A 20,611-nucleotide genomic window follows, 5' to 3' on the forward strand; every position below is an offset into this window, starting at 1 on the left:
TCAAACAGGAGACCTTCCAGTTCAGCCCTGCAGCATTGCTTCCCGCCACCGGCCCCCACCCGCCTTCTGCCAGGAAGGGCTAGTGGCTAAGGACACCAGATGAGATAAGCACTCCAACTGCATACTAGAAGAAATGCATTCCTACCACCATTCCGTGAAAATGTCTTACTCTCAACACTCCATTCATAAGAGAAAGTCATGCTTCATTTTTATTTTAATGTGCATTTGTATCATTAGTGAAAGTGAAAATCTGTCATGCTTTTGAGTCACTTTATTTCTTTTTAAAAACTTCCTTTCTTGTCCTTTGCCTATTTTAAGCACCATAGGAGAGTGGTTAAGAGAATGGATTGCAGGGGCACCTGGGTAGCTCAGTGACTTCGGCTCAGGTTACGATCTCACAGTTTGTGGGTTCGAGCCCCGCATGGGGCCCTGCGCTGACAGCTCAGAGCCTGGGACCTGCTTTGGATTCTGTATCTCCCTCTCTCTCTCCGCCCCTCCCTGGCTCACACTCTCCCTCTCTCTCAAAAATAAATAAATTAAAAAAAAAAAAAAAGAGAGAGAGAGAGAATGGATTGCAGAACCACACTCATGGGATAAAAAGAAAGCCATGCATTCACAGAAACAGTACACAATTTACTAGCTACTCACTAGCTATGCAAGCATGGCCAAGTTACTTAACCTCCCTGTGCCTCTGTTTCCTCATCTGTAAAATGAAATAATAGCCTACCTCAAAGAATTATTATGAGGACTAAAATGCATGGCAAGCCCTCAGAAGCATGTCCAGCATATCACATTTTTAAAAATAAATATTAGTGTTCATAATAATTGTAACATCGTTTTTATTTTAGTGTGCCTCATTATAGGTCCAAGGGAGGAGTTATTCATGTTAAAAATACCACAGCTTTGTCTGCCACACATATTTTTAACCCAATTTCTCGATTTTCAACACAGTGAAACTTTTTAAATTTGTGTACTAATTTAAACCTAACATTTTTTTCTCTTGATGCTCTTTCTACTGTTTTCATGCTTAATTCTTAGCCACTCCAAGTTCAAAGAAATGTTTACTGAAATCTTTTTATCACACTAGTCCATTTGTATTACCTATAATTTTTTAAAACATATTGTCCATTTCCCAACAATGTCATCATATATTATCCACATCTCATATTCAAGTTTTGTTTTTATCCAGTTTTAGTAATACTCAAAGATGAGATAAGCAGTGAGTACTTCTCAGAAAATGTATGTCTAAATAGCTTGTGGTCTGCAAGCAAAAAGCCCAGATTTTAAATGCATTCTGAACCCAAGAGGAATCAAAATACGTGCAAGACCATGCAGTTCCATGGCCTGAAATCACCAATACGTTCCAGATGAGAGGGAAGTGTGAGGCAACTTCCCCAGCCTCTTCCCAAATCAGCTCCTATTCACAGGTACCAAGACAGTGTGAAAGTAGACACAGCTGGGGGCTAGATTCATTGCCATCTTGTCAAGTTAAGCAGCCTTTTAAGGTCAAGTTACATACTACTTATGTAATGAAGGATAATTATTTGTTAGCTTAAAAAAGACCCTAGGCCTTGATTACAGTGTTGGTAAAGAGAAAAGGAGACTGAGGCATGTGAAATGGAAACATTATCTTTGAAATTCACAATCATTTAAATTTATTCATGGTACTTATAGTTCCAATTAAGGCTTAACACCTCAAACTGATGACTAGCCCTAACAACAGAGGAACTTATAGAGGCCACAAGATAACTTATTGTCTTTCTCCTCTATGGAATAGTGTTTTATTAATAAACAGTGATACAGAGTAGTAATAAACACAATAAACATTTAGTGCCTACTATGTGCTTAGCACTCACAGACATCAGAAAAAGCATTAAGTTATGTAAACCAGTAATAATATGGTTAAGGCGAAGCACTCTGATAGTACAGAGAGGGCAGAAATAGTTTTACAGGGGTGCCTGGGTGGCTAAGTCGGTCAAGTGTCCGGTTTTGGCTCAGGTCATGACCTCACGGTTCCTGGGTTCGAGCCCTGCGTCAGGCTCAGTGCTGACAGCTAGGAGCCTGAAGCCTGCTTCGGACTCTGTATCTCCCTCTCTCCCACTCACACTCTGTTTCTCTCTCTCTCTCTCTCAAAAATAAATAAACATTTAAAAAAAAATTTTTTTAAAGAAATAGTTTTACACCTAAAAATTAAAACTTCGTGTAGAAAACAATAGTAGCACTAGAGGCACTCAAATGCTACCCCAAGAGCTGGGCTGTTAGAGCTTGAACAGTCCAAGCTGAACCAAAATACAAGTTTTTTACAATCACAAATACAAATGGCGAACTACTCCTGAACTCAGATCAAGACGTGGAAGAATAAGTTATTTAGGAGTCAGTGAAGGAATTTTTCAGATTAATTAACAAAAACAAAAGAGAGGTAGTTCCTAAACTCTCTCTTATATCAAAAAAAAAAGTATACAGTGTGCCTGTAACAGCCAAAATCTGACAATGATGTTATTAAAATGCTAAAAAAAAAAAATCCTGACATGTTAAAATATATAATATTTTAAGTAAATCACTTTCAACCTTTACAACAACTCTCCTGCAGTGTATATTTTTAATCCCTCTTTATCAGTGAGGAAACTAAGGCTCAGAAAAATCGAATAAGAAGGAAAAAAAAGAATTAGTAAAAGCATCTTCCTGGAATAACATGGAAACAACACTAAAAGGGAAACATACTGCAGACAAAGGATAAAAATGGCCTCTTGCAAGAAGGCAAGACAAGAATATGACCTCAGATTTTCTTCCTTGGACTTCTACTTTTTGAGAAGGGTACAGAGTCCAAGGGTACAGAGATAAGTTTTCACCAGTTGGACTGAGAAAATAAGTCAATAGCTCCTGTGAGTGGTTAAAAACAACCTGGGGTATTTAGGTGTGGAACACTCACTGCAAGGGAACAGATTCTAGAGAGACACCTGGGCCTTAAGGACTCCCTTGACAAAGCACTTGTGCCATCTAGTGGCAACCACTAAGCCTTGCAGGCACTGGGTCCCTAAAAACAACCAGCATCTAAGGAGGGAAAGGCAAATAGTGGTTTCCTTTCTGCAGCCAATGGTAATGGATTGGTAGTGACTACCATGGAAGCACTGTGTCAAGAAGGATTCTGAGGATACCAGGTGCTCCTCAGAGAAGAACACGGTGACTGATTAAAAATGCTGGCCTTGAGTGTTGAAGTCATTTCTAAGCAAATGAAATCAACTTTTGCAGCAGCAATTGAAGGAGGTCTCTCCTCCAAGAATACCTATTTAGGTAGCTAAGACTCTTGGCAATGTGTTTTTGTTTTTGTTTTTTGATATGGAAATCAACTAGAATATGCAGTGATAAGCTGCATGATCATAAAGAGATCTCTATTTCTAATAATATATATTTATGTAGTATTTTCCCAAGATATGCACATAAAATTGGTATAAAACTAGTTAGTACTTTCTAAATTTAATTGTTTAAGTACTTTGGTAACCTAAATAATGCATAAATTCCTTGATTATGTGGCAATTCTGGACTAGAAAATTTCTGAATTGTTCCACATGATGACATACTAGACAAACAATTTTATAATGTCTATTTTATATGATGATTTCTAACCCATTTTCATGCATTACTTGGGCAGGGAGCAATGTCTCTATGGGGCTAACTAAAGAAACTCAAACAACTACGACGACTGAAAACAATTCAGAGACTACATCCCGTCGAGTACTGAGGATCTCCAATACTTGGTAAAGAGGAGACACTCTGGTTTTCACTGATAAAGAAACTGCTGAGGGGAAGGTACAAGGGACTATCACCACGGGGGAACTGCAACAGGTCACAGAGAAGGGAGACCTAAGAGGGAGGAATGGTAAGGAGGTGGTATGGTGAAGGAGCTCCGCAGAGATGATCCCATACTTTACAAGGTCAGCTAGTCCTCGATCATTTCATTTTTGGAGACCTGACTAGACTAATAGCAGCACTAAAGGCCAGGCTAAAATAAAGGTGATCTTTAAGCAGAATGAGACCAGAGTTAGATGCGTAGAATATTTGACGGTGTGAAAGCACAAGGTAAGAAAACAGTTTTATGATCCTAAAGCGTATGGCAAATTTGAAAACAACTGCCAATGAATTCCCATAACTGCTTTATCAGATATGTAAGTAAAAGGACACAATAAACTTTTAAATCTGTATGGAGATATATTAGTTATTTTTACTAATGAAAGTACTGCACATAAATCCAATATTCCAAGTAAAAGAGTATGTAGTTTCATGCCATCTTAAGTATGATTTTAAAAATACTATTCAAATAGAACAAGGAACATCTAACTAAAAAAAAAATCAATGGAAATATGAGAAGTGTAAATTAGGTATGTCAGCATCAGACTGTAAAGTGTGGCACCAGATATGGGTAAGCTACAACATTAGGACTGCAGGTGCCAAGATCAACCAGATAAACACTGATGTTATCTATAATTACCTCATTTTTAGCTTAAATCACAGGTAATGAGGGAACTCAGAGACTCTAAAAGGCAATTAGAAACTGTACTGGCTTTTTTGCTTCCTGTATCAGGAATTTTTAAAAACTTACTTTTATTTAAAGCTTTTTTTTTCTCCATAATGAACCATCAGGGCATATCACTTATACATATATAAATAAATATAAAAACAGAATGCACAATTACTCACAAGCTTAAAATGGATTTCTTTCTATGTCTAGGTGAAATATGTTCTCATATGGTGAGGCTCCATTGAAACAAAGGCAACAAACAGTTCACTGTGTGGAGGTTTGTTAAAATTAATTTATGATGATGCTCTGATTTGGGTTTGGAATTAACTCTGAATTGAAAAATCTTGAACTGCCACCTCAATAGCCACAAGAACACAAAGAACTGAGCTAGTTTTGGACAGTCAGATAGAAAATTCTTTTTCTAAAAAACATGGATCATTTTCTTTAAAATATAATGTTTAAGAGCTTCTAAATTCAAGATCATATTATGTAGGGAAAGTCAACAAACATGCCTTTAGAAAAGGAATCAAGATAAGCTGCATCACAAGGTCATAAAAAATTAAGTATATAATAAAGGTCATTAGACTATCAAAGGAATGGCATTTAGAAACGAGGTGAGAAATGGATCCTGTACCAACCATCTCTATCAAGTTGTCTGGAATGAATATAGTTTATATTCCATAGTTCACTGATGTTTCTTGGATAAGGAACTCTTGGAGACACCTTCCTGCAGACTTCTCCCACCTGCGTTCCATCCCCACTGCACCACGTTTACCTTGCTATTTGGATACGAGCAGGGACTTGATACCTAACTCTCCACATGATGAAGAATTTGCCACACAGTCTATAATGTAAACAATACTATGAAAGAAATGCTTATAGAACTGAGAACAAATTATTTTGCAGTAACTCAGAAACAGGCATTTATTTAGCAAAATCTGATATCCTAATTAAAAGCCAATCTTATTTCATAAACCATGTTTTCAAGACCAGGTTGACTTATAGGATATTACACATATAGAAATACATGTATGCTTCAGATAAATACTTTCTCTTAAAGAGATTTAAATGGATTAAAACTGAATCCATCATTCATTTGATAATCTGTAGATCAGCACTATCCAACAGAATTTTCTGAAGTAACAGAAATGTTCTATATCTGACTGTCCAATAGGGTAATCATTAATCACATGTAGTTACTAAGCGGATGAAATAAGGCTAGTGCAATTCAAGAACTACATATTTTATCTTAATTAATTTAAACCTAAATTTAAATAGCTTCATGTCACCAGGTCGTTCCTATAGTGAGCATCAAAATTCAAAGTGTTTTAAGAATAAACCATTCATGTATACATTTAACTTTGAAAGTAAAACCTGTAACATAAGTATACACATGATACATATCACCTATAGTGTTACGGGGGAAAGAAGACAGATACCCGTTAAAAGTTAAATAGTACGGGGAACCTGGGGGACTCAGTCTAGGTTAAGCGTCAGACTTCGGCTCAGGTCATTAACTCGCGGTTTGTGGGTTTGAACCCCAGGTCAAGCTCTGTGCTGACAGCTTAGAGCCTGGAGCCTGCTTCAGATTTTCCTCTCTCTGTCCTGCCCATGCTCATGTTCTGTCTCTGTCTCTCAAAAATAAATAAAAATGTTAAAATTTTTTTTTTAAAGTTCAACCGTACAAGTAGTTATAAAGTCAAGATAATTCCATAAGAGATGTAACACAGTATAGAATTAATTCTAAATGAATGGGGTGCTACTAATAAGGTCAGATATAGATGTAATATTTTTTTCTTTTTTGTCTCTAATTGCCTTTCCCTGTCTATGACTCTGTCTCTACCACCACCCCACTGCCTCTTGCTTCCTCCCACCTCCTTCTTCTCATACACACACATAAAAGTTAGGGAAGCAAATCTTTAGTGATGACAGGTAACAAAAATGATCAATGCTGCAAAGAATCAGACCCAAGATTTGAATCATTAGCCTAATATGATCATATTAGACTGCCTCAAAGATCCAGGAAATGAAAATTTTAAATGGGAGATAAATGGGTCATGTGATAAAGTAAACTTTAGTTTAAGTCAATATGGACTTTATGGACTTTATAATTTCTTTGGATTAATGTGCCTAGGAAAGTAATTTTACATGGGCCTCTGAAAAGGTAAGGAAATATCTCTATCCAAGGGCCACTAGAAAATCTCACAATTTATAATTTAAAAGAAAAAAACTCACCACTATAAAAAATCCTATACTCGAATACCTCATTTATCCAGCATAAACAAAGACCAATATATGCCGCGCATGTGATTTTTTTTTTTGGGGGGGGGTGGGGGGTGCAACATAAAAATGTTGAGAGTATCAGAATATTTCTAAATCTTGCAGAAATTTTTGTATAAATGTGCTATACATTTGGAAAATGTATGGCCATTTGCCCCACATTAAATAACTCCACGCTGCTTTGCTTTTGGAGTTTTCCATTCTGTGTTAGTGGCATTTTTTTCATGACTATTGGCTACTAATTTGTGTAATGATTGTACATTAGCTTTTAGAAATCCTAAATCTACATCCCTCTGTCACTTGCTCAGTTTGCCGTTTTTGAAATAAAGACAAACTAGACTTTAAGCTTCATACATTCCAGCCTATTTCAACATCATAAACTGTCATAATCTTTTCTAATTTAACAAAAATGTCAAATAAGACTGTGAAAGTAGAATAAGGGCTGAAAGGGCTCTTTTGCGCCTAAACACATTTAATAAAAACCTTTTGGTATTCTAATAGTTTCCCCTTATTTCTAAGTTTCTGGTTATATTCCAGCTGGTTGGAGCTATTAGAAATTTGACCTGTAAATAACTGATATGTCACTGTACATCCAAATACCAGCAGCCAATCCCATTCCCAGCCTCAGTCCTTGAGTTTGGTCAAGAAAGAATTCACGAATTCTTTTTTTTTTTTTAATTTAAGTTTTATTTATTTATTTTGAGGGGGGAGAGGGAGTAGGGAGGGGCAAAGAGAGAGGGAGGGAGAAAATCCCATGCAGGCTCAGGACTATCAGTGCAGAGTCTGGAACTTGGGAGTATGAGATCCTGACCAGAACTGAAGTCTGAAGCTTAACTGACTAAGCCATCCAGGTGCTCCCATCCACAGTCAAATTCTTAAGTGAGCAAACCATTAGTTGCAGTTGAGATCAAAGTACCCTCTCCAAGTAGGAGAGGAGGGGAGCCCAGAAGGCAACTACAACAGGAGTCAGCTTGTCTTTCCTCTTTTTTTTTTTTTTTTTTTTTTTTTTATGTTTGCTGGTTAAGGGTCCCAGCTAAGGGGTCTGACTGAGGCTGCTGGCAATCATCTAAGGGACTCCTCCTATGGGGCGGGGGAAGGGGTTGGCCCTATATGGTCCTTGTTGGAATGGTTAGGACAGCCATCCCCACACGCAGGGAGGGGGTCAAAATCACAATGTAAATGTATTATAATGAAGCTATACTCCTGGCTTAGACTCCTGAGGGTCTTAGGGGAGACTGCAGGTATCTCCCCCCCACCCCCCACCTCACCCCTTTCCTTAACTGCCTACTCTATCTCAAAAAAAAGAAGGAAAAATCCCTATTCTGAATACCATGTATAGGGGGTAAGGGAGAAAGGGTTGGGAGAAGACATTAAAATAAAGGAATCAGGGTGTGGAGACCTAATTTGAGTCTGCACTGTGTTTCCTATGTAGGCTAGAACACCAGTGGGAGTAGTATTTTTATTACTGATTTTTTTAAAAACAGTTGTTCTGCATCACAGTGGAAGATGAACCATTTTCTCATGACCTCCTTGTCCAAATTAAAATATTTCAGCTTTATGTTTCATAAAAGTCTTGTCTTAGGCAGAAGTATTCTGCACTGATGAAATTTTATGTTATCTGAAAGCTCACCTACTTCAAGAGAACTCAAATCTCCTCCTGACTTTATGAGGCCTTTTGTTATTTTTTTTTATTCTGTTATCCATATGCTCAATAATTCAGATATTCCCAAATGAATGCCACAAAAGTTTCAATTATATGACCACAGATATCTTTACATGAACCAGAGATGTTTCCATAAAGCTGTCACATGGAATGCTAATATACAACAAAAATAAGCACAAAAAATGCTCATTTTTTATAGAGCTGTTTAAAATATTATGATTAGGAATGGCGCCTAGACATATAGAGGCAGGAAAGGGCGTTCCTTCTCTAGGTTCCACCAACAGTCCAGGTACAGGGGGAGAAAACAGGGATGGGAACAGTGTTAAAAATGTCAATCAGACTACCCGGGCTTTATTTATTTATCCCACTCCCTGCACCTTCTTCTGGATCTCTTAAATAGAAACAAAGTAGTCCCCGTTCAGCCTACATAATCACAATATAAAAGAGAGAAATGGGGTCTGGGTTTGACCCAGGGGTCAGGTGGGGAGGGGCAAGCAAACAACAGCAGTTACTTAAGAGATTATAAACTCATTACTGAGTACTGAACAAAACCCACACAACACCAGGTCTGTGCCTGGTTCAATGACAGTAGAGCTCTGTTGCTCAAGACAACTTTAAGATCTAGAAGCACATTAAAAAATTGGAATGAGAGTCCAAAGATACCCTGTTTGGCTTCAAATGGGTTCAGAGACTTGGGCCTATCATCTGAATTACTCTACCAATCTGAACAAATAGCTTGAAATGCAATCTTTGAAAATCCTTGAAATAATATGTCAACCAGCTAAACTACTAGATCTATCTCAGAACACTGCATCTCTAATCATGAAATGAAAACTATGTCCACATGTTCAGATGATACTAGGACTTCTTTTAAATTTCAAATATTCTCTCATTAGAGACTATTTTTTATTCCATAGCTGCTTTATTGATTTTTCCCATATTTCTAAGCACATAATATTCATTCTCAATTGTATCATTACCAACTATTTCATATAATATGTTTTGTGATTTAAAGATTCACATTTTCACCTCCCAGTTAAAATTTTTGATCATGGATTTAAATATATCAAACACCTATGATATAATAAAATCTAAAACTTTAATACTATCAAAACAGTAGTTCATGCAAAGTAACAATATCAACACAATGAAACAGATATATGTAAACACTCATATTGTAAGGACCACTGTAACTGTCTTTTATAACTAAGGCATAATTTTATCACTAACAAATATAAAGCCAATTGATCTAACCATTCTAATAGTGCCAAAAAACAAAACAAAAAAACAAAAAACTAAGAATGAATTGCTTAGAGAGTAGAAAATGAAGACTGTCTTTTTTCATATTCACCTCACAAAAAATTCCTGTCCCTCTAGAATGTCTAGCAAGTTATTACCTTCCCCTTAACCATGACTTCCCCAACCCCTTAATTTTAACTACTCCATCTAAGGAAAATGCACCCCCATTATAACACTGGCCATAATCTACATTAGTTGCTTCCATGTCTGTCTCCCCTCCTACATGACGAGCGGGCAGTATTTACTTCTCTTTCAGTCTTGGAGGTTTAGCACGCTTGGCTTGCCTATAATGGATATACAATAAAGATCTTCAGAATGACTGAAGATGTGTTAGGTCTCTTGAACAACAACAACAAAAAAGATATAAGAAATGTTAGAAAAACACTTCTGAAAGCTCTAGATTGGGGGGGGGGGAATGAAAAAAAAAAAAAAAAAGGATTACTCCCCCCCTGCCACTTTTCCCCAGAAGGCAAGGTAATTTGATACAGAAAATACACAAACGCTGCATATCAATCTTTACTAAAATATTCTGTGAAAATTCCACCTTTAAACTGTATCTTTGAGACTTACAAACTTCATCAAATCAAAAATCAGTAATTAAGTCTTATATAGAGCTAACTATATAACTATAAAGCCGACCCATAAGTAAATAAACAAGCAAGCTATTTGTAAAATGTTTAAAAAGATTTATAACTTTTCATTCTGAAACAATACTTCTTTGTATTATTTTCTCAAATTATAGATCCAGTAACACACTTCAACATTACTGACCAAATACTGAATTGACTTTACCTATTTCACTACCACACTTAAAAAACGAAGCACGCTAGGGGCGCCTGGGTGTCTCAAGAGTTGGTTGTGCGTCCAACTCTTGATTTCCGCTCAGGTTGTGATCCCAGGGTTGGGGGACCCAGCCCTGAGCTGGGCTGAGTGTGGAACCTACTTGGGATTCTCTCTCTCTCCCTCTGCTCTTCTCCCCCCACTCATGCTGTCTCTAAAATTACAAAAAATAAAAAAATAAAAAAAAAATAGTGAAGCATGCTAATATATATTACAAATAGTGACCCATGAACTGCCAGGAGTGCATTTCAACTGGGAACACCAGAGGAAAACAGAAATGTGTCCTGGGGAAGGGACTCTCAGTGCTGACTGACTGGGAGCAGCTTATCCTTATATTTGAAATGTATGCCTGTCTTTTCAAAGATAAACATTTACACAGCCTTGGATGATTGGAGCTTGCAGCTGACTATGTAAATAAACAAATATGAAAAAAATTTTTCCTCTAGAGCCTGGCTACAGATAATAAAAAGGGCTTGAAGGGACTTATGAAGCAAAGGAACTCAAACTAACATGTACACTCAAGTCAGTTTGGGTTATGTTAATTTAAGACTATAAATGCAGAGGAACCAGTTGATTACTTAAGTGGAAGGTAACATTTTCAGAGCCTTAAGTGATCAAATAATTAGTTCAAACGGTTGTATGTTACAGAAAAGCATAGATACTGACCAGTTCCACTATCATAAAAAATAACAGTTACTTCAAGATGGTATTTTCATCATTCAAGTATGATTTTTCTCCTTCTCTCAAAAATGGCTCCATTATGGAGATATAATAAAAGGTATCATTTTGATTTTGGTTTCTGGAAAATGCGAAGGTTACATTTTGTGCTCTCTGAAACTATCATTTAACTATAAAGGCTGTGGTGCTATTTCAACAAATATGAAAATGAGAACTCAGAAAATGTGATATTGAGATTATGAGGTTAAATGAGTGTGGATTTTATAAATATTCTTCCTATGTAATCTGTAGATAACTGTAGATATTTATAGATTTGATCTTTTACAGATAACTATAGATCTAATCCTTAAACACTCATTTATCATCCCTTTAGAACTGCACAGAATTTCTAAAAATACTTTTCTGAGACAAATGACAACTATAATAGGTGAAAAAGTTTATTAAAATTTACAGGAAATTTTAGGGGTGGCTGGGTGGCTCAGTCGGGTAAGTGTCCAGCTTTTGGATTTGGCGCAGGTCATGAACTCACAGTCGGTGGGTTCAAGCCCTGCATCAGGCTCTGTGCTGGCAGTGCCGAAGTCTGCGTGGGATTCTCTCTCTTTCTTTCTCTGTCTTTCCCCCCCACTCTCTCTCTCAAGATAAATAAATGAACTTGAAAAAAAATTACAGAAGGTTTCAGAAAAGAGAGAAAGGAAAGTGCAAAATCCAGTATTTATTGTTTACTGTGTGCTATAGCTGACTGGGCCAGCTGTTCCACACATATGTAGGTATGCTCCCTCCACTCTATGATATGGGAGCTGCTAACATTCCCGGTTTACAAATGAGGTAACCAGGAATCAGAGAGGCTAATTATCTTGCCTAAGGTCAGTCAGTGAGAGTCTTATTTCTACCTGTGTGCTTTTTTCCAAATTGTTTCCCTAAATCATGTATTTATTCTTAAAAATGTGTAGAGTTTGTATCATATAGGTACGTGGATTCTCAACAAAATGTAGACAACACAAAGTGAGAAAAGCGATGCTCTAAGAATCAGGAAAAACCTCTCTCATCTGCACACTAAGCTATGATACCCTGGAAAAATAAAATGGCAAAGGCTTAGAAACTGCTTAAAATGACCGGGTGGTGGAAGAGTGGATGGAAATTTAAGTTAGTCTCTATTATCTTTAGTATGTGCTGTGCTCTGAATGTCTCCCCCCTGCCTCCCCTTGTTGAACCTCAACACCCAGTGTGATGGATGTTTGGGGGTAGGCCTCATGAATAGAACTTGTGGCTCAGAGAGCTCTCTGGCCCCTCTGCTATAGAAGAACACTGTGAAAAGAAAGAGAACCAGGAGTGGGCTCCTACTGGACACCCAATCTACCAGCACCTTAATCATGGACTTCCTAGCCTCCAAAACTGTAAGAAATAAATTTCTGTTGCTTATAAGCCACCTAGCAGCCTGAACAGACTAACGGCATAACATTCAGCAATTAAATTAATTCTCGGACTCCATATTCTTAAATATAACAGATTAACAAACTTCTATCACTCTAAGAGTATAACCAGAACCCGTATTGCTAAATTTTAAATCCAAAGTATGCTTTTGTTCTATTACTTCTACTAATATTTTGAATCACTACTTCATGGTTGATTTAAGACATGCACACTTAACACACACAAATGGGGAAAAAAGGGATTATGCTAAAAATAAATGTAAATGATAGAATGTGTAAATATTTTCCACATTCTCTCAAATTACTGATTACATGTACATAGGATAAATATTTTTGTGATAAAACTGTAAGCCTAAATTTTTAAAGTTTACTCAATGACTAAACAATGTTCAAATTAAGGTATTTTTATTATTCTGGAAAATAATTAACTTTAGATTCAAGAAGCCAAACCAACTATAATATTTTCAAAACATTTTATCGACTTCAACAGCCTTTAACTCTGTGGGCTACAGAATACACCATATTGAGAAAGGGAGGCAACTTCAATATTAAGAAATTAAAAATACCACCAATTTAGAGCCAAATGGCTTTTTATCTTCTTTCCTTTTTAAGGCAAGAAAATAAAATATATGAAGGAAAAAAGTTACCCTTTTCTTTTGAAATATGAAATAGCAATTCTTTAGAGGAAAAAAAAATAGGAAGCCAAAAAGAATGGGTATTTCTTGATTTACAAAAACATTGCGTGTACTTTACAAATATTTAAGGTCTTTATAAATTTTCAAGTCTCAAGTGATCCCACTATCCCCGTTGTAGGATTTATTAATTCAAAAGACATGCCCAAGTATTTTGCAATCCTTTCTGCATCCCACTATCTTTGTTTTTTTTCATTCAACACCAGGGTTTCTAACTATTGTAATCTTTGTTTATTGGCTCTGAGTCAGAACAATCACGGTTATTACTATCTCCGACTGTATCTTCAGTAGTCAACACTTCAGTTACAAAGTATTATTTGAAAATCATCCAATTGTCAAAATTCACAAGATAATACATTTTTCTTAATGACACAGCTTGGGAAAATACACCCAGAAATGGTACCATGTGAAATTAAATTGTAAAAATAATTAGGATAGACTACATGATTTACTACCACATATCAGAATCTAGAAAATCACAGTTACATATACAAGTGTATTTAAAAATAATCTACAATGACTTATATTCTATCCTATGACATTTATACAATGCCAAGATGATGTCTGAAAATGAAGCAATATTCTGAGTTTCCCAGAGAATGCCAATAACTGGTCTTGAGTCTTCTCTAACTAAACTGACTATTTAACCAATGTATCTTCACATGGATTTGTCACTACAGAAACACAACCTAAATCTTAAATGAGGCAATCCTCAATCTTTAAATCCTAAATAAAAAATGAGGCAAAAATGAAGTTGTTTTCTATTTGGGGAATTATAACATTACATGTGAAAAAAGCATTACACTGACTCAAAAACCATATAGACTTCTCTGAACTTTTGTGGAAAGTTATAATTTGATCAATAAAGATATTTAGAAACCTAGGGTAAAAAAAGGAAAGTTTAAAAATGCTCACCTTCAATTTATTTCATAGGTCACTGTTATACCATCTAATAAGATAATTAAAAACATGCAAGCAGCTGGTACTACAGCTAAACAGATTAATGTAATAGTCTGTAGTCATATGTGCTGGCAAGGGGCTCGCCTCTTTGGAGAGGAGAAGGTCAGCTGCCCTTGGGAAGAGGAGGAGGGTGGCGGGGAGAGAATATTCCTTCTACCATGTGGCCCTGTGCTACAGTCACTAAGTTAATCATCTACTGCAAACTGCTAATTGGCAAACGACTACTCTTCTTTCATACCCAGCAAGGGTCTCTCAGGTTTAATAGTTAAATAAGACATACAGAGCGCTCATATAAATCTGACAGAAAACACTGGTCTTTAAAAAGCATATGATCTACTGCATAAACCAATAATATCTTCTCAATTCTTATAACATTTCCATTTTAACACATCATCTGCAAAATGGTTGGGGACATGTAACTGAATTTTAACAAAAACTTCTAAAAATCTACTCTATTACCTAGGCACCATATAATAATCATACTGGTGCCTTAGGAGTTAAATTCAGCTGTACTCCACTGGAATCAATGAAGCAAAACCACAAAAGACACAAATCCAAGTAAAACCTCCTGGCCTAAGAACAACAAATCTATGAACGTTAGGCATATGAAACTATATCATGTTACGATCTGATTGATTATAGATTTCGAAAGTTGTCAAAATTCCAAAAATCCACCTCTGAACTTATACAAATAGTAAAACATCTGCCTTTTATCACTACCCTGTGCACAAAATGGCTGTACAAAGGCAACCCAGAATACTGTACCAGAGATTGAGAGTTTCAAGCCTCAGGTTAAGCTTGTTCTTAGCTCCCTTTCAGCTAACAGACAAAAGGTATTTTCTTGTAAGACACATTTTTTTTTTTTTTTTACCTTCCTTTTAGTGTCTCAGAGCACTGTAAACAATTCTAAATACCAGAAGGTTAACGATGATGACAATGATGATAATGACATTGACTGGAAGATAAAAGCAGCTAATATTTATGCAGCACTTACCATGTGACGCCATCCCATTAACTCCTTATAACAAGTGTCTTATTACCCCCACTTTAATGATGAGGAAACTGAGGCTAAGACTTGGCCCACTTTTCCAAAGTACTTGGAGTCAGGATTTGAACCACCTCACTACATTTAAATATTAACAAATGAAAAACAAAACAACAAAAATCAGTGACTACACTCTCTTGAAAGTGACAATCTAAAACCATGATAAGATAAATAATGAAAAGACTACAGACTTAGGTGACCAATTTAAGACTGAATTCAAAAGTCAACAAAACCTTGGCATATGCTACAAAAGGTACACGTGTTGGAGGGTTAAGTGAAGACTAAGGCAACAAAGTTGCCAAGTTATAGGAAAGAATAATATCCAAAGAACTAATAATGCCATAGTTTTGCATTTGGATTTTCAAAGGGCTTTACCATATACATTTATCTCAGTCTTTAAAACACATGTGAGGAGGGAGCAGGTTAGACACTGTAAGTCTGTCTTATGAGATAATAAACTAAGGCTAATCATTATCCTGGACACAAGTGTGTGTGTGTGTGTGTGTGTGCGTGTGTGTGTGTGTGTGTATATATATACATATATACACACACACACACACACGCACACACACACACACACACATATATATATATATATATATATATATATATATATATATATATATATATATATATATATAGCTTGAATGTGATGGTACTAGGCTGACAGCCAGAATTGTCTGACTGTGAAGAAAGGTCAGGATTTCTGAGACAGTTTAAATAATACAAAGGTAGAATTGTTAAGGTTAAAGGACCTTTGAGGGTTGAAATATTCACATTGTTCTAATAACTTATTTATTAAGTTTAAAACAGCAATGCTAGCAACAGAAAAATAATTTTCGTTTTCAAAAGTGAATTTTACTGACAATTCTGTTGCCATTTTAGTATGATTGTACGAAAATTCCTAGGTTTTATCAGTTAACCTTAATATGAAAATATACCCCAGAGCTCTGCTTCTATGAATTCTGCATTTAACCCAAGTGTCAAATTCACAAGTAAGCTCATTACATTGTAAGAGCTATTGCCTGCTGAGTAGAAAAATATTCATTTCACACCTTAAATACTATAATACTATTTAATAACAGCACTGGCCTGCCAACTATTAAAAGCTCGTTTTTATATATTGTACTACCTGAGCTTTTTATCTTGCCTTTTTAATTACAACAATAAATTAATATCCTAACATTACAACACTGACAGGCATTGATTAAAATTATATTAGTTAACAACATTAGTATTTATTGTGCAAAGTTGCATTAGGAGTTCATTTTCAAAGTACAATTATCATTCAATAATACTAAAATACTTTAATCTTCAAACTATTCAAGAATAAAATAAGCTACAAGATAATACCGTGCCTTCACATTAACACATTTCTCTTAACTTTATATTATGTCCATTATTTACTATAATTAGCTAAACTACAAATGTAATTGTAAAATTGAATTCACCAACAAAATTTATACACATACGGATTTTCCTTCTTTTGAAATACATCTCTATTTTCCTTTTGTCTTAGTTTTTTTTACCGTATTTATATCTAATAATGATACTAATATAGACTTCACATGTATTACCATATTAACATTCCTCACTTACATATCAAACCATGAATGTTTAACTATCTTTTATATTTACTTCAGCACTAAAAGAAGGATTTGAAGAATCCCAACATTTATAAGGTAGGATGAGTACAGTGAAAATATAATGACAACATATGAGCTTTACTGCTGTGATAATACCCTTCTCGAACACCATGGGAACATAAGCCTTTTGTAGTATCTGTGACACTTGAACGACTGATTATTTATACATACCCCAACTGATATAAAATAAAGATGTCAAGTGTTTCAATTACCATCTCATTTCTGGAATTCAGAAACAAACTGTAGAAAACTTTCCCATTGACCACATTCCTATTAAGTGCTTCCTGTATACAAGGCTCTATTCTAGATATTAAAAGTGTGCCTGGGATTTGAAAAAAACAAATGACACAGTTCCACTTAGGGATATCCAATATGTATTCAAGTAAAAAAGATAAAGATTTCAATCGTAAACCCCGTATCTATTACATAAACGGAGTTACAGCTTAACATTTAAATGAGTTTCCAGGTGTGTAGTGGTTCTCGTGTGTATTTTATAGGGTCACCGCAAAGTGTCAGAACTAATTAATCATAAGGACAATGTACTCAAAGTATTTCCTCAAGAATCTGCATTGCTATCTACAATGCCAAAACGTATTATTATTGAATATGTACCTTTTTTTCTTAAAACAAAACAACCTAGTTCTTATATCACGTTGGTTCAGTATAGGAAGTTTCAAATACTACTGGAAATAATATAATTTTTCTTCTTCCTAGGCTTCCCTGTTATGAAGGTACAAAATCCATAAACATTTACTCAAGCATATCAAGTTATAAGGAGAACATTACCAAAAATAAGATCCAGGTTTTCTTAAGTAGTGTATCCTTTTTAAAAAATCACTAATTGAGATGTAACTGTCCTGTTTGCTGAAGAGTCAAATGGGATATTAACAAACAGCACTTAATGTAAACATGGAGTACATTTCATACTCTTAGATGCTCATAAGGAATATATCCTGTTTTAAAAGGAAACTTAAACAAAAGGAAGCCTTTAGTACTGTAACAGATACACTGGAAAAACAAACACAAAAATTGATTATAACGGAGTTTAATACTACCTGTGCATTCATACCAATTATCCTGTATACACTAACAACTATTATCTACAATAAGGCCATTTACTCAAGAATTTAAAAGGTTACATTTTTCACTACTCATTAAGTCTGCAGAACAATCACATGTCACAATATCCTTTACATTTGACGTATTTTTAAAACACAGGTAACAATTCCTTACTACTCTTAGAATCCTGTAACATTAGGTAGCTTGTATATTATCTTGTAATAATTTGTCACCTACCTATAAGAATTAAAAGTCCCATCAGAATCTAAAGTAGAACTTCTTCTTCCATTTTTATTTGAATCTCCTGGAAAAAAAAATTTTAAAAATACGAAATAATGAAGATTGTGAAACTGAGTATTTTAGTTGAAAAGCTGCTGTGTGACAGCTCTATGCAGTATATTGGGTCCAAAACTATATAACCCTTTATCCCTACCCCCCAAATATCTTTTGTAATCAGAGCTCTCTGTCAAAAAATTCATTTTGATGCTATAATATGAACTAATACCACCAACTGCTAAGTTGGATAAGAATACTATCAAAGTAATTATTAATAGGAACAAATGAAGTACAGTACAGAATCATTTTCCTTTTATGAATCACAAACAAAACTGAAATTTATAAACTATTTAATAATACACTAATGATTATAAATAAAGGGAAATTCTTTGTTCGTGACCAAATCACCTGTCCTGGCCACTGGTACAGTCAAAAGAGAGCAACAGAGATAGGACCTGGAATGTTTTCAGTCCCCAATTCTCCATGCTCTAGGAATTTGGTAAGCAGAGAAGTTAAACAGAAAGCAGGCTTGGGAGGTGGTGAATGCATTCTAAGGAGCTTTTAACACACCTTAATATTCTTCCTGAAACTTTCTATTTTAACCATGGGCAAAAGTTCAGCAGTTTTAAAAACGAAAAAACAACACTGAAAGATATTTCTGCATCATGTAGTAATGCCAAACATTTAGGAAAAAAATTTCCACTTAAGAAACAGTTATATTCATTGTATCAGACGCAGAACAAATTCATACCTGCCAGTTTAGAGATTACAGAATAAAAATAAATGTGCTAAAGAAGTTTAAAAAATGTTTACCAATGCCACAATATAAAATATATATGCTTATTAAAAGAAATTTAATTTAATTTTAGTAGTTTACATTTTAAAATACATACTTCAAAGTATAGTCTTCAGGAAACCATAGTATCTACTAATAAATAGACCATTTATTCTTAGAAACACATTAAAAAGACTAGATTGTGATTACATTTTATACTCCTAATTCTTGTAATGTAACTTTCAAGCATCAGGTTATATTCATTTTTATGCTTTTTAAAGCTTAATAATTCAATGATTTATCTATTTTAATTTATACTTTTAATCCACTTCGAACAATCTAAGGTGCCACTGGAGATCATCATAGTGGTCCTGGTTAAGTCAAATAGTAATTACAGAGCTTTCACTTTAAAGATGAGATTATTTTTAATTATTGAGTACAGTACTTAAGGTACCATACTTATATAATTATGCCACTCATCAAATGGTTATTGAAAGCTGAAATGTAATTTTAATGACAGCTACCTATTTTTCTTTGCACATTTTATAGTTGACAGATTAGTCAAGAATGTTGGTTCTTTTCAAAATCTTTACAGCTGTGCCAAAGTGTTTAGCAGGACAAGAACTGGACTGAGTCCACTTACTAACTTTTAACTCTATTCTTTTTTCAAAATGCACTTTCAGGTTTCTTTTCTTTCTTTTCTTTTTTTCATTAACAAAAATCCAAAAATGGATTACAGCATTCAAAACTATTGCCAAATTTTATAGAAGAAAATTACCCCCAAACACTTAAATGTTTAAGATCAATTTAGCTGGGTATATTTTGTTAATTCTTTGAAAACACAGACACTGTAGGATTACTCACACAACATACTTCATTTTCTTAAAAAAATTAATGGTATTATAATAAGTAAACTAAAAAGATTTAAAGAAAATTAGTCTGTTTCTTGCTAAATGAAAATTTCCTACAACACATGTTATTTAACAGCTTGCAGACATTTCCTGTGAAACATTCTATAATCAGTATAAAATAAGTACTATATCATACATTTAAAATATAAGCCTTCTTTTTCTTTAAAACTAAAGATTATGATTAAACACATAAGATCTCACCAACAGAATTTTTTCCCTTTCTGCTGATATTTACCAGATCAAATATAAAATCCTTCAAACAAGAGACTTTCAGTTTTTAAGCTAGGTTTTGCCATCATAATATATTACAAAGGTTTCTTCATTTTATACCTGTTTCAAAATGAGTATATCACATTAGATGTGACCTTCAAAGGATGGGAATAAGGAAAAGAAGCAGTTTTTCTTTCTCGAAAACATACCAAATAAGGAGTACAACTGTTTTTCCAAACAATATTAGAGAAAAGATTTCAGAGTTTGCTATATGGGGAAAAGGCAATAAAGTTTTGAAGCAGGAAAAACTGCTTTGTTCCTTCAATCCTCT

At 34.8% G+C, this 20,611-nt stretch overlaps 1 protein-coding gene across 10 annotated transcripts in view; it reads right to left on the reverse strand.

Moving 5' to 3' along the window:
* Nucleotides 1-20,611, reverse strand: part of TBC1D5 (TBC1 domain family member 5) — a 536,588-nt gene that overhangs the window by 248,646 nt on the left and 267,331 nt on the right. For all 10 annotated transcript variants that reach the window (XM_042999057.1, XM_042999056.1, XM_015539905.2 and 7 more), the window contains one exon: nucleotides 18,346-18,412. In XM_042999057.1, the coding sequence (XP_042854991.1) occupies nucleotides 18,346-18,412 (67 nt within the window). The remainder of the gene's footprint in view (nucleotides 1-18,345; nucleotides 18,413-20,611) is intronic.

Source organism: Panthera tigris, chromosome C2 (assembly GCF_018350195.1).
Source record: "Panthera tigris isolate Pti1 chromosome C2, P.tigris_Pti1_mat1.1, whole genome shotgun sequence".
NCBI classification, from domain to species: domain Eukaryota; kingdom Metazoa; phylum Chordata; class Mammalia; order Carnivora; family Felidae; genus Panthera; species Panthera tigris.